The sequence below is a fragment of the Silurus meridionalis genome, chromosome 5 (genome assembly GCF_014805685.1).
Source record: "Silurus meridionalis isolate SWU-2019-XX chromosome 5, ASM1480568v1, whole genome shotgun sequence".
Classification (NCBI taxonomy): domain Eukaryota; kingdom Metazoa; phylum Chordata; class Actinopteri; order Siluriformes; family Siluridae; genus Silurus; species Silurus meridionalis.
This window is the reverse complement of record NC_060888.1, coordinates 17,344,281-17,360,242: the sequence shown is the minus strand read 5'-3', so window position 1 is coordinate 17,360,242 and position 15,962 is coordinate 17,344,281. Positions and strand designations below refer to the sequence as shown.

Below are 15,962 nucleotides of genomic sequence, written 5' to 3'. Positions count from 1 at the left end.
GCAAGTAATATCAGTAATGCTCTTTGACAGTTTGTCTACAGCAAACTGTCTGCAGGCTTTCTTGTGACCCAGCTTTAGAAGAGGCTTCCTTCTGGGACGGCGGTCATGACAAGTGGACCTTCCACTTCTGCAACCTCTAAAGCATTGCTGGCAGCACTCTTGTGACTTTTTTAAAGCTAGTGGGTTCAGAGTGGAACCCACTGTACTGTAACTCAGTTTGAGGCTATTACCGATCTTCTTATAGCCTCTGCCATCTTTGTGGAGAGCAACAAGTCTAATTCTCAAATCCTCAGAGAGTTCTTTGACATTAGGTGTCATGATGAACATCCAGTGGTCAGTCTGAGAGAACTGTACTCAAAGCACCATATTTTAACTGCTCTAATACAAGATACACAAATTTGTATGGTCCTGTCAAGCTAACAAAAACATGATGAATAAGACGTGTGGCTTTGCATGGTTAAATGACATACAGCTGTTATCACTTAGGCTGTACCCACTTTTGTTGCCAGCTATTTTAACAATAATGGCTGTATGTTGATTTATTTTTAGAGGACAGTAAATATGTACTGCTATACAAGCTGCACACTGACTACTAAAAATATATCCATGTTTTATTTGTATAGTATTGCCCCTTGAGAAGATATACTAAAATGGTTGTTAAAATGTGAGGGGTGTATTTACTTTTGTGAGATATTGTATATAAAAAAAAAACAAATTCAGACACCTTGAAGTAGACTGAGGTGAACTAAGTGAAAATAGACACAGTTCATGTTTTTCTTCAAACTGGTCCTGTCCCGGAAAGAGATCTCAGATAATTTATTTCACCAGATAAGCACTAATTTGGTCTTAGACCTCTTTGCATTCATACAACTGCTTTATTGCTCATTTTAGATTTGGCTTCATAAAAAAATGTCATATGTGAAATATTGAGCCCTGTGGCTAAAGAAAGAAGACACACAAATGTTATTAACAAAAATTATTTAAAAAATGGCTCAATGTGCGGCTAAAGAGGTACAGCAAATCTGCATTGTCATCACTTCCTTCCTCTATGCCCAAACGTTCTCTTATAAAGCACCAAAAATTTTATTTGATTAAGGGGCCATGAGCCGCAAATAAATGTTGCATTATAGCAAACATTATACTCAAATGAAAGTTGCTATGGTTTCTCTCATTTACGATTTCATGATATTTAAAATAAATAAATTTTATTTCCAAAGTTCCAGTTTAGTGAAATGTATTGTACACTGAGAAACAATACAGTTTATTGTACAATAGAGTTCAATACCAAATGAATGAGAGACATGAAACTGGTCTTTATTTTTCAAAAGTTGTTTCAAAAGTGATTTTTTTCCCCCTTTTTTCTCTACTCATTTATCACATTCCATTATTTGGTTATTTCTGCTTTATGATATCCATTGTCTTTGTGCAGGGGTTTGTGTTCATCGTGTGTGTTCATATATTTTGCTATTGTTTTTTCACTTCACACCTGGCTCTGTAAGTGTATTTAGTTAAAAACACTATTTTCAGTTCTGCTGAAAAATAAAAGAAACACCTTTTTTAATATATAGTTGCCTAAAGTGTTTTAATGATGTCCTTTTCTTCAAACATTTACATTTCTATTAAATTTTAACTGGACTGCGACATTGCCATGTCAGATAAGTCTATACATTTAGTAAATAATTGTTCCTTTATCTGACTTGCAAGCAAAGTCCTATCCGATTTCTTGTCTGAGGTCTGGTTTAAATGTTTCTGAACATTAATCAACATAATTTATCAATGTAGATGTAGTAGTAATGTAATAGTAGATGTAATAGTTTCTTTCCAAGAATAAAGTATATCACTGTATGTAAAATATCAATATAAATCATTATTATTTATATAGTTTTGCTGTTATACTGTCCTCTTCACATTGTTAAAAGGTATATATTCTATACACCAGAGGTGCCAACTTCTTACTATGAAGGGGTTTGACTGATGGTCGTAAGCTGAGAATAAATGATGCATTTCACCATACTGTATTACATAAAAGTTGCCATGGTTCCCCTCATTTATAATTTTATAATATTTAGAAACAAATACATAGAAAATATTAATTTGTAATCTGTTTGGCTGCTACAGTTTTATTTTGAAAGTTGTGTGAGTCAGTGAAGCTTCTAGTACACTGAAAAAATAGAAACACTCCCATTTCTAGTATAACGCAATTCAATGCCTAATACAACTATTCAGGCTATAATACAATACAGCCATAAATTTCCAATAGCAGTAACCTTAAATGAGAGACTTGAAGCTTATTTTTCAAATGTTTTACAAAAAAAATAAGATTATTATGTAGGTAAGAGGCAGTTTGCTTATCAGTTGACTTTTTATCAGGTTCATCAGACCATAAATGTAAAACATAGAGGTAGGCACTGCCAAAGTATTTGTATTGAAGTAGTCAAGTATGTTTGCTTTTATTGTCATTTTAAACATATAAAGTACAATACACAGTAAAAAGAAAAAACACCATTCCCTCAGGATCAAGGTTTCACAAAAGACAACATAAATTAAAAAAATAACACAAAACACAGAACTACACAAAACTAACTGGTTCATGTGTCAAGTCAAGTGAAGTTTATTTCTATAGCGCTTTTCACAATGGACATTGTCTCAAAGCCGCTTTACAGAGTTTAAGAGCAATGTGTATTTATTCCTGATGAGCAAGCCATGGCCACTGTGGCAAGGAAAAACTTCCTTATATGTTATGAGGAAGAAACCTTGAGAGAAACCAGACTCAAAATGGGAACCCATCCTCATTTGGGTGATATCCAGATTGTGATTATAAGTTTTGAAAACAACACAAAACACCGGAGAGTGAGAACTAACATGAGCACTAAAATGTAAGATTATGAGTAATGTCTTTTCTACAGTCTTATACAGTCATATGAGGATATGGAACCAGGAGCTACTGAGCAAATCATAAAATGTGTGTCTGTGTCAGTTCAGTCCCTTTGTATTAAATAGTCGAGTGTCCCAGCTGATTTTCTTAGCCATCCTCACTATCTGCTGTAGAATCTTGCAATCCGCAATGGTGCAATTCCTAAAACCAGGCAGTCATGCAGCTGCCTAGGATGCTATTGATGGTCCCTCTGTAGAATGCTGTGAGTATGTTCCATGGGAGCTGGGCCTTCCTCAGTTTTTTCAAGAGGTAGTGATGCTGCTTCCCTTGTTATAGAGGCTCTAATGTTCTATCCACATTCAGAGACAAGTTGTTGGCTTTGCACCAGTCCATTAACCTCTGCATGACCTCTCTATGCTGACTCCTCATTCTTGCTCATGAGACCCACCATGGTCATGTCTTTGGCAGACTTGATTATTCAAGCTGTACAGTGCTACAAGTTAATGAGTCAGCAGTGTGAACAGCAGGTGACTAAGCACACAGCCACATTGCTCACTGTAATGCTCACTTGGACGAAGTACACAAACCATGTACTTGAGTTAAAGTAGAGATATAGTAGGTAAAATATTACTCTAGTAAAAGTGCTCCCTTTAAACTTTTACTTGATTAAAAGTACAACAATGTTTGCCTTCAAATGTACTTAAGTAATCAATACTTCATGTTACTCTTAGCATGCCAATCTATTAATAGAATGATATTAATCAGTTAAACACTGATGGATATGTATTAGCATTATCATGAGCCTAAAAAACAACTTAAAAAAAAAGAGGCCACGAGTGTTGTGGCAAATCAGGGTCAGGAGTTTCTTTAATCATTTATTACTCTCAAAATGTTCTACTTACTGTTGAACTGATGCTCAACTGTATGTTCATATACTAAGTAGATACCACTGTCAGGTGAAAGAAAGTGCCGGAAACCGAAGTAGAATTCACAAAGGGTTTTTTAATGAAAGAACAACAGGGCAAAGCAGAAAACGGCAACCCGCCAAGAAACACCAGGTAAATCTTGGTGAAAGCTGTGACTAGACTGAAGCACACAAAACACACAGAGTCTCGTAAACAAAGATAAAACAAACTGAGATGCTTGGGTAGTCCGATAGTGTTTCTTAGCCTAAGCTGTAGAACGGACAATGAGCTAGTGGAGGAACGGGGTTATGAAGCGTGAGAACTGATGAGGGCCAGGTGTAGCTGATTAGTAAGTGGGAGAGCTGCTTGGAGTAATAGGTGAAGGTGTGGCTGGTGGATCCCTGACAACCACCAAGCAAAAAGAAACGACTGAGTTTTTTAATATGTAGTTTAATAAAAAGTAAGATATCTAACTTTGAACTGTAGTGACGTAAAGTCTCCCCAAATAGAAATACTTCAGTTAAGTAGAGATACTTAAGTACAGTAATGAATTACATTTACTCCGTTACAGTCCACCACTGGTAACATATGGCATAGGCCAAATCAAAGGTCACCACAAGCCAACAGTGGCCCCCGGGCCCTAGTTTGAGCATCTCTTCTGAAGTTAATCTGTAAGGAACCTCCAGATTCCACATATTTTTTATTTATGAACTTGATTACGGTGTACTTTATCCATCACTGTACATTACATATTAAATAGTTTTGTATGTTCGGACATACTGACAAAATCTGACCAGTAGAACATCTGGATCCTACTAGGAATGCACACGAACATCTAGAATATAAAAATTTGATTGTCTAATTACCAAATTATTTCACGAATTAGTTCTTTTGCACCCTAAATATTGTAAAAATGTCATTCGTATTTTTTTTTTAAAGATGGCAGTTGCGCCATGATGTAGCCCAGTGGGTAGAATTTGTAGACGGTCCCTAACTTACAGTTTCTCACTGCGCATTTGACTGATACGAGACGCAATCCTGCAGCTTCAATCTTTAATAACCGTTTGACAAGAATCTTCTGCAGGCTACGAGTAGTACTTGTTTGTGCCGATAAATAAAAATACGGTACTGCTGTATTAGGTCAGATATTCAGATCCAAAGCCGGTGCGTACTCAATCCCAATAATTTAATGTCGGACCCTATTTAATCCCGGTCCGCTTCCAGTCTCCCTATTTTTCTTTCTCCGCCCCACGGAACATGTCCTAGTCCTCAATCCATGTTCACTTCTCATTCTGCACTTCGTCCTTGATCACTTCTCTCTCAGCCCATTTGATCCTCCCTGCAGCACCATGCCTAGTCCTGCGCGCTCAGCATGGGCTTTTATCGTTGCTTTTCTTCTTGTATTTGGATGCCAATGCGCGGATAAGCAAAAACTTTTGGTCTTCCTCATCGACGGTTTCCGCTATGACTACATGGCCGATCTTCAAAACCTGCCTGGGTTTAAAGAAATTGTGAACAACGGCGTCAAAGTAGATTACATGACTCCGGACTTCCCGAGTCTTTCCTATCCCAACTATTACACCCTTATGACAGGTGAGAGAAGCTTCTTTAAAAACCAAACAATCTGTATACTGTATTTCTGTAAAAGATGATTGCTAAATTTCATTTTTATTTATTCAAATTTTTATACTGCCTATTTCATGTATATCAAACTAAAACTGCTCTCTCACTGGTATTGCAATTGGATAATGTTGTTTAATGGTAATGAAGGGTATGCACTCTGTAATGTATAGCTTTTGCTTCATCTTCTAGACCTCTGTATTCATATAATCTATTGAAGGTCAAAATCTGAGTGTTGACAAAACATGGATCTTTTTATCTAAGATGACAAGATGACTCTTTCCCAATCTCAACAATCCAGATCCGGTCAGCCTGTGCCCACTGTACTGTAGCTTCAGATTTCTGTTCTTGACAGCTGACCATTGTAACCTGATGTCATCTCCTGTTGTAACCCATCAGTCTGAACATGTGCTTTGTTTTGCATTTTGAGATGCTTTTTTTACTTACTGTGGTTGTCATATTATTTAAGTTATTGTAGTGTTCCTTTTAGCTTCCTGACCATCCTTATCTGGACACTGCTGATTAATCAGTTGCTTTGGTCTGTGTCTGGATCTCTGCTCTCTGGATGTTTTTATTTTTTTTATAAGAAATTCCATGAGATCCCAATATTCACAGTAACTGAAATCACCCCCACCCCATTCTGTGGTTTGAAGACAAAATGTAATCCTTTGTATCCCTTGACCTGTACCTGTACAGGTGCCACAGGATTGGTTGATTGGGTAATTCCATAAATGTGTAAGTTTACAAGGTAAAAGGAAAGCTGACAGGACAAAGGAAAGTCATGACTGATTGACAGCACAATGAAAAAAACATGGAGTGTACAGCTGAATGTACTCTTCTCCCATTATTAAATATTATGTATATTTCTATAGAATAGAATAGTTTTATAGTATATTTTATGTGTACTATATTTTATGAGTCAAATATGATCATTCTCTTACTGTACCTCTTTTAAAGGTAACTATTCTTTTTTTCCCCCAAATGAGTATTGAAGTACATATTCCTTGTATATCATTTTGCATATACGGTAATATACATATAATATTGCTCATATCAGATGCTGCTTTATGCATAATATTGCTTAACCCCCTACATATTGTTAAATCTAAGCAAGTCTCATGTCACTATGAAGGATTATTACATCAGTTTTTAACATTTAAATGAAACTGTTAAGCTTATACCTAGTAATAGACTTTTCAAACTAAGCGAGCATGAAAAATGAAACTAATTACTTCATTAGATTTGATTCATTTATTCAAAGAAACTGTTTTATTTTGGTCAGGCCATGGTGAATCTATGCCAAAACCAGGAATACATGTTCTGATATTCAAGCTGGAAAAATATCCCACTGGCTGGCCCTGTGCCATATAGTCCCTAAAATGGATCCTCAAACACCACAAGGGCTAGGAGGAAAAGATACAAAACAGTTGTAAACGTGGTTGTTCTTGTTTTTGTTTCTTTTAAATATTGATATATGGCTTTTGCTTCAGGCAACATAAGGCATGAGGCAACTTATAATAGGAACAAAGTACGGAAAGGTCAGCAGTATCAGCGTGCTATAAAAGAAGGCCATAATGTAATGACAGCCATTTTTTTATTAGACAGTAGATATTGTCAAGATTTAATGGTGCCAAACACTAGAAGAGCTTGGCACAGCTAACAGCTTTTTGACATATACTTCCACAAAAGTACTCTCCATTCTAATAACATAGACAAATGTGCCTTTCCTTAGTTCAGGCTGTCAATATAATTACAAACAAATATAGAAGTAGTGATTTAAAATCATAGAAAAATGAAGAAGAAAGTGTTACAATGTGTAAAAAATGTTTTACACATTATTTTCAATAAATAAAAGGAATATGCTTCATGGATAAAAACAGGAAAACCTGTTTATTACAGTAAAGAACAAACATACAAATTGTAAATATTTTCCTTAAATATCATTTTATATATATATATATATATATATATATATATATATATATATATATATATATATATATATATATATATACATAAACTAATATTTTCTCATTGTCAAAGACATTTAAATATATAATAATTATGTATATAATAATGTCTTTTGCAATGAGAAAATATTAGCTTATGATACAACCATATTGTTATTAATAATTCCATAATAAACTCTTATAAGCTTTGATACTAGGTTGTTTACTGCATTTATTATACTATTATTTCTTCACATTGCCCTGGCTATAGATAGACCTCGGCTAATAATTAACCAAATATAAAGCCATGGAGGTCATTACATCCTCGATACAGACTCTATTAAATAAAATCCCAATTAGCCATGCTTTGTGTGGCGTGTGTCTTTGTGATGTACAAACCTGGAGTCAGGTAGACTTTATGAAACCTCTGGTTCCATGTGCTTGTCCTAGTAGCATATGTGAAGAAACAACTGTTTGCTGTTTTTTAAACCTTTACTTTAATCCTAGCAATATTTCACCAAATCCAGGGCCATGTCAGAAGCTGTTTATGATAATTGTGTTTCCATAGTGGAAAAGTGGTTATCAACAAAGACATTAAGTTTATTGTTATTAGAGAAAGATAATTAAAGTTCACATTTATATTTTTTTATGACTATATGGACACATTAACCAAGCATTAGATTAGTTTTTTTTATCAGGTATGTGCATTGTTCATGTTTACTTCTATCTTTCTGTTTCAATAAGTTTTTTTTTCTATGGGAAACAATCCTCAATCCCAGTCACTGCAGCTGTGTGGATGATTCGCTGATGGTGGTTGTTTTTCTTAGGCTTTTGGATTTCCCCCTCAACCTGGGCTCGAGTCTGTTCCAATAATCACATCCAGGCAATAGTAAAGCCAGTAAACAATGAAGTTTAATCCAGATTGCTGATTTCACTACTATAACAGCAGACTAAAGTTAATTGTTTTCTCAACTTTTCAAAGATGCTGAAAGAAGAGAAACTGGCAGAAATCTCTTGCTTTCTTATTTGTATACTTTCAGGTTTAAAGATTTTCTATAAATCATCTGAATATTTATCTGAGTGTGAACACAGTATTCGGTATTGTGTATGTTGATTTGGCTGTATTCCTGCACACACAGTGCAGAAATTACATCTCTGAATCTTTTTTTTTCAAGATTTTACAATTTACAATTTTTCTTGGTTTGTTTTTAATTTAATTAAAATATTCTATTTGTTAACTTATTAAATACTATAAAAAATAAGACCTCGTATATATGGAAAACTCTAGTTTTCAAATAAAGTATTTGTAAATGAACAGAAAAAGTTTGAAAGAACTGAAAAAGAGATTGCACAGATTACATAGACCTCAATCTGATCGAGCATTTGCAGGATATGTTGGACAAAAGAAATGTGATCCATGGTAGCCTCTTCTAACAAAATACAGTTAAATGATCTACTGCTAACATATCGGTGCCAAGCAGCACACATTCAGAGGACTTGTAGAGACCATGCCTTAATTGGTCAGTGCTATTTTGGTGACGAAAGAGAGGCTTACACAATATCATGGAGGTGGTTTATATATTATTAGCAGTTTATAGTATAAGATTAATTTAGATTAGATCTATGGAATAATCAAGAAAGGATAGTGACACAGCAAGCAACACATAAGACAACTAAAGGTCTAGGCTTTCAGTCTGATGCCTTTGTGGAGATGTTCTGTACATGTTTCATGAAAGTGGCCTCAGATTTCCCTGCAAAAGGTACCTTAGAAGACTAATCTATGTGTGCGGTGGGATGATGTCCCATCCAAAGACATAGTGAAAACTAAAAATTAATGAATTCAGTGTACTAGGGTAAATTACGATTTCAGTTATTTGTTTAAATGATTTTTATTTTGTAACCAAATCAACTTGTTCAGTTTAAATCTGCACAAAGGGTCATCCTTATCCCTTTAATATACCAGGTCGCCATTGTGATGTGCACCAAATGACCGGGAATTTTATGTGGGATCAGAACTCATCTGAGGAATTTCTGATTGGAGCCAATCCAGGCAGCCTCTTACCGATGTGGTGGAATGGCTCTGAACCCATCTGGGTGACTTTGCAGAAACTAGGCAAGAATGTCTACATGTACCACTGGCCAGGTCAGTGATGGTTGTATGTTGTCTTTGTTATTGCTCTCAAATCACCATTTGCATAATTATACAAAATACAGGATAAGATATTGGACATTTATTTAGTGTAAATTAAAAAAACTGTGTGACGTAAAATCCGTGTGACTGATTCTTGTTGATTCATTTTCTATTACAATTCAAGACATGTCAATATTAATACAAGTACACAAACAATTATTTGTGTATTATTAGGTTGTGAAGTGAAGATTCTTGGTGTAAATCCTGCATTCTGTGAGAAATATGTTGCCAGTCCTTCTTTGAAGAATCTAAGTGATGCTATAGAGAATGGTCTTAATGTACTGAAGTAAGTGTTACACAGACCTCCTCTAGCTAAACAAAGAACACTTCAAAACCACTTCAAAACCAAAATTTTTTTAGAATGATAGAATTATGAAATTCCAAAGCAAGTTCTCAGACAAATTGTTACACACTGTATTAACAATACAGTGTAATGCAGTATATTGCAGCAGCAAATTTTACAGATGTACTACAGATAGATTTTAAAGATGTACTAAGCACATAATGAATGGTTCAGATTACATGTTCTTTATCATTGAAGGTCTTATGGGATGGCATGTAAAGAAAATCCATTATATGAATAATATTAAAATGAAACTTTTGAGAGACTTACCTATATTAATTCAGGGGTTTATACTCATGATTTATTTTCAATTATAAACATATGTAAATAAAACTATTTAATTGTGATTAAATAAATATTTGGTGTGTATATTCTGTGATTTGTTCTTCTAAGGAATGATGTGGCAGATATGGCTGCTGTGTACTATGAAAACATCGATGTGGAGGGCCACCACTTTGGGCCTGGGTCGGCGCAGGTGCGGACTGCTGTTCGATCACTGGACATGGCATTCCAGACGTTAAACCAAAAGATTAAGGTCTGTGCTAAACAATGTACACAAGCCAGTCTGTGTGTAATGAAATAGACACATTGTTGTTCAGTTGCTTTTCATGTACAGCAGCACAGAGGAAACATTTATGCAAAATTCCACTGAGATTGCAGTTGTGTATTTCAGGAGAAAGGCTTGGAAGATAATTTGAACGTCATCATGTTTTCTGACCATGGAATGACTGATATCAACTGGATGGAGAAGATTATAGAACTGGATAACTACATAAACATGGCCAACGTCTTAAAGATGATGGACAGAGGCCCAGTTGTCAGTCTGTGGCCTAAACCAGGAATGCTTGAAAAGGTAAACTTACTGTTGTATTTCCTATTATGTATATTAAACATATGGATATGTTCCTATTATTTATAGTGGTCAGAGTAAATGTGTGTTGTCTGAGTCAGAATTTCCTTCAAACATTTTTTCTTTCACTAGCAAACTCACAAACATACATAATTTTAATAAAATGTGATGCTTAGAACAAATTCAACAAATTAAGTGATTTGTACTGGCACCAGTGCTAATTTAAGCAACTAAGGACTAAAAAGAAGTAAGTAAATAGTATAAAATCGCTTTTAGATTTACATTTTGGGAATAATTATGCAATCTATGTTGATTTGTCAAAGGTCATATGTGTAGAGATCTGTATGACTTCTTTGTATATGGTTCCAGGTTGTAACAGTACAAAATATGGTGAAGGGTGGTGAAGTTGTTATTTTTTTACTGCCACACAGAATGTATATAGAATAATACTTTTCCTAAACTTTTTGTTTCAGATATATACAGCATTGAAGGCAGCAAAAAACATGAACGTGTATCAGACACCTGATATCCCGGATCGCTATAACTATAAACGTGGAAAATTTGTCTCACCCTTAACACTTGTTGCTGACCCTGGATGGTTCATCACTCAGGTTAGACTTGAGTATTAATGTCACAAAATTAACTGAAGAAAAATAACATGGAATTTTGCTTTTATTGCCACAAACTTTTATTTTATTGTTGAAAAAATGTTTTTGGGATCGTGATAATTTTAATAGATATCAATAAGTGTTCCGCTAATTCTTTTATAATAATAATAATAATAATAATAATTCATTCTATTAATAAATTGGTGTGCTAAGAGTCACATTACAGTCTTTACATAAACTGAGTTGATTAGGCAAGAGTCTTGTGAAAAAATACAATATTATAGCCATAATAAATCATAGTATTTTGGATACTTGAGTACATTTGAAGGCAAATACTTTTGTACTTTTACTCAAGTAAAAGTTTAAAAGGAGCACTTTTGCTTTATTGGAGATCTATTTTACCTACTGTATCTTTACTACAACTCAAAAACACTAATAGAATATAAGCAAATGTAGGCAATTCTTATAGCTAGTTTAATATTTTTTTGATTTAGTTTTTTTTTTTTATATTTGAGTTATTTGTTTACTGGTAGCTTTAGTCTGAATTTTAAATAAAATTTCCAATAAAAAATATCCTCAATTTTCTTAAATATAAAAACTTTGGAAAGTTTCTAAATGTCCAAAACATACAAAAAGTAAAAATATTTTTGGAGAAAAACGTAACCATTAACATAAAATTAACTTGGAATAAAGGTTTTAGTATTCTGCTTGAATAGTAATTTATTTAAAATTGATCTAGGTCTAGGTTATACTTACATTGACTTTTCTGTGCTTAATACAGAATACTTCTCAAGTCCCCTATAATCAACATCTTAAAAACTCTAGCAATTTCTCTACAAAGCAAACCTATTGCATTTCTGTGTCAAACTGAACCTATCTCAGTAATCTTTCCTGATTCTGCTTGCAGAACAAAGATACATTGCCTTACTGGCAGAATGATACAGGAAAGCCTCAGGGCTGGCAGCATGGTTGGCATGGCTATGACAATGAGTTCCTGGACATGAGGGGCTTTCTACTTGCTAAAGGGCCAGGTAAACACCATATAAACACTAAACATGTTTGTTTACTAGAGATATGGTCATTTTCTATAAAAGCAGGGCTTGGGAATGAATGTCATGACATTCGTTGTAAGTAAGTTAGTTTTTTTTTGTTACCTTATACAAACATGCTCACACACAATGTAAGAACTTACAGAAATTGCTATTTTATTTTGTCATTGTTCAAAACGCACCACAGAAACATACTGTAGCTTAAATCGTGACAAACTGCTGTGGGATACCAAGCAATAATTGGCTTGCAGCACATCCTTTCCAGTATCCTTGCCCTTACCTCCACTCCCGCCCCTATTATTATTATTATTATTTTAATAATACATTATATATATATATATATATATATATATATATATATATATATATATATATATATATATATATATATAAATTATTGGAATGTGATAATTGGAATCTCGACTAGGTTAGGAATGGCCATGCAAACTATGTGCAACCCCAAAATAAGCAATCACCCTTAAGACATTGTCATAACATCATATTCTATAAAGTCTAATAGTAATAGATTGTGTATATACACAATGCTGTCAAAATAGTAAATAGGTTTCAGCTCTTTGTGACAGTTAGAGGCAAAGTTATTCCTTTAACGTTTATAGCATGGGGCAAGATTTCAGAGAGGGGGACTTTAAGCTTTGCTGTTTATAAGTAACTTACATTGTTGCCTTGTCACCAAGATTAAGGGAATAATTAAAGTGATTGGTAAGGCAGTAACTGTATATATGTGCTATAATGTAGATGAGAACGGTAACTAGTTTACTGTCACTATAACAGGCTTACAATTCCTAGATTTTTGTTATCATTCACTTTATATTGGATTTCAACATATCTGAATTGTGTCAGTTTAGCTGATTTTACAATGACATTGGCTGACCCTTAAATTAAATATTTAGCCTAAACTATATTGCCAAAGGTTTATGCACACATGAACATCATGTTATTTTAATTCGATTTTCAATTAAGGTCTGGGGGTGTGTGCTCATTAATTCAAAAGAAAATGTGAGATTACGCACTGATCTAATGGTGCATTCAGCATTCCAGTTTAACCTAAAGGTGTTCAGCTGAGTTAAGGCCAGGGCTCTGCAGATAATTTAAAATCCTTTACACCAACCTTGACACTAAAATCTTATGCACAGGGTCAGTATCATGCCAGGGTCAGCCATGATGTTATAAGGAGAATGCCTAACTAGATTTTTAATATTTCTTTATCTTCCAGTGAACTTAAAATGTATATTAAATTGTAATTATGAATACTAGATATTTGTAAGTTATTATTATACCATGAACATGTACATGTATATTAATCCCTTGTCTCATCTCTGCATGTCAGCCTTCAAGACAAATTTCCAAGCAGGGCCTATCAGATCAGTGGATGTGTATAATTTAATGTGCAACATGCTTTCCATCACTCCACTTCCCAACAACGGCTCCTGGTCTCGAGTGGAATTTATGCTGAAGAATTCTTCTGATGCCATACAGCCTGTGCTGCTTTACAGTACTGTGTTAGCACTGCTGTTAATGCTACTGTCTGTTCGGATTTAGAAACAACACACACGTCTACCTTCTGCAAGACTGCACTAGGGTGCAGTACACTCTGCAGTTCAAAAACAGTTGGATACATTAATTAGAAATCTTAGTTAAAACTGTACAAATTGGGAAATTGAAATTTATTTTTAGGTTGTTAATTCATGATTCGACTCTTGGCACAGACAATAAAGCAAAATAAAGCTCAGGTACTTGTCCTTATACATTTTTTTATGACTTTCTTCATTGTGACACCATGCAAGATACTTTTAATGCTATACATTAATTTCACCCTCATTTCATGTTGATAGAATAAATTAAGAATTAGTGATTCTTATTTTTTTTTGTACTTTGTTGAATGTAAAGATACATGATGTTTACATTTTTTCAGCATGTGAAAATCAATTTTCTTAACATCATTTCTAAATAAGATTGTATATGTTGGGTTTAAAAATTAGTTTTTGAAAAAAATAAAAGTAAAATAAAAGAAATGTTTTTGTCCTTTGTTGTCAGCAAAACTGTGCTGCATCACATGTTGATCTAGTTCTTTCCCAAATGTACAACCTTTTCACCTTTTCTTTATCAACTTATATCTTTGACTCTAGCACATCATATTTATTGTTTTATTGCCTGCATTATATATATATATATATATATATATATATATATATATATATATATATATATATATATATATATATATATATATATATAAATTACCCAGCCATTAGGGTTGGTCTAAGAGCTGTTAGTGCTGGTCCCAAGCCCAGATAAATAGGGAGGGCTGTGTTAGGAAAGGCATCCAGAGTAAAACGTGCCAAATCAAACATGCGGATTACGAATCGGAATTTCAAGCCGGATCGGTTGAGGCCCGGGTTACCAACAACCGCCACAAGTATCGTTAGTCAAAAGGGTTACTGTTGGGCTACTGTTGACTGAAAGAGAGGAGGACAGGAATGACAGCAGAGTAACGAGAAGTGTAGGAGAGTAGAGGTTGGGGTTGGTACTTTAAATGCTGGTACTATGACTGGTAAAGGGAGAGAGGTAGATGATATAATGGAGAGGAAAAAGGTAGATATGTTGTGTGTTCAGGAGATGAAGTGGAAAGTGAGTAAGACGTCAAAGGTGAAGCCGTGTGCTTAGTTTGTTGTACACAAGTCGCTGTGTTTAAGGATTACAATCTGATTTGCCACTACTTGACCAAACACGAGGAGAAATATAAGAGCTTATCTGACGAAGAGCACACAAAGGAGTCAGAGGCTTTGCTAGCCAAGCTGCAAACTCAAGAAATGCTTCTTACAAAACTTTGCAAATACAGATACAGATCCTCTATAACTGACGATCACCTCTCAGCTGTCCTTCGCATAGCCACCTCAGCCATTCAGCCAGATTTCAGTGCACTTGTTTAAGCCCAAGACAGACTGGATTTTTCTCACTGAACAAGTAAACTAAACTGAAAACATCAAAAGCACTTATTGTTTTTTGTATAAAGTTGTTCAGTTGCTTATTTTTTTAAATACTGTAAAACACCTTTTTAGTATTTGTGAAGATTAACAAGTTAAAATAAATTTAAACAGTGACGTTTTGTTTTGTTTTAAACTGTTTATTACTTGCTTTAATCGCTTTAATACTTTATTTACTAGCAGCTTATCAAAATATATAATTTACTGCTTTTTACAATGGGAGAAAATTATTATTGAGCAGAATATTTAAATTTATCATTGGTTCGGCCCTCCAACACAGTTCTTTCATGTGGCCCCCCTATCGAAATTAATTGCCCAGACCTGGTTTAAACTGTTCTCTCATGGTGTGGATGAAAAGAGAAATGGTGTATGAGTGATCCTGAAGGAAGAGTTTAGTAAGAGTGTAGTGGAGGTGAAGAGAGTTTCTGATAGGGTGATGAACGTGAAGCTGGAATTTAAAGGGGTGATGATAAATGTCATCAGTGCCTATGCTTCTCGAGTGGGTTGTAAGATGGAGGAGAAGGAAAGATTCTGGAGTGAGTAAGATGAAGTGGTAGAAGGTGTACC

At 34.4% G+C, this 15,962-nt stretch overlaps 1 protein-coding gene across 1 annotated transcript; it reads left to right on the top strand.

Moving 5' to 3' along the window:
• The first annotated feature begins 4,803 nt into the window (after positions 1 to 4,803).
• On the top strand, positions 4,804 to 14,144 carry enpp6 (ectonucleotide pyrophosphatase/phosphodiesterase 6). The gene is made up of 8 exons (XM_046850420.1): positions 4,804 to 5,373; positions 9,313 to 9,492; positions 9,715 to 9,826; positions 10,277 to 10,418; positions 10,557 to 10,736; positions 11,207 to 11,344; positions 12,249 to 12,372; positions 13,739 to 14,144. Exons 1-8 carry the CDS (start codon positions 5,130 to 5,132, stop codon positions 13,948 to 13,950), a joined length of 1,332 nt encoding a protein of 443 aa, XP_046706376.1. The 5' UTR covers positions 4,804 to 5,129; the 3' UTR covers positions 13,951 to 14,144.
• The last annotated feature ends 1,818 nt before the right edge of the window (positions 14,145 to 15,962 follow it).

Coding starts and splice junctions, on each gene's coding strand:
- enpp6 (XM_046850420.1), top strand. CDS start 5,130: ATGCCTAGTCCTGCGCGCTCAGCATGGGCTTTTATCGTTGCTTTTCTT. Junction 10,419..10,556: donor CGTTAAACCAAAAGATTAAG/GTCTGTGCTAAA, acceptor TGTGTATTTCAG/GAGAAAGGCTTGGAAGATAA. Junction 11,345..12,248: donor CTGGATGGTTCATCACTCAG/GTTAGACTTGAG, acceptor TTCTGCTTGCAG/AACAAAGATACATTGCCTTA.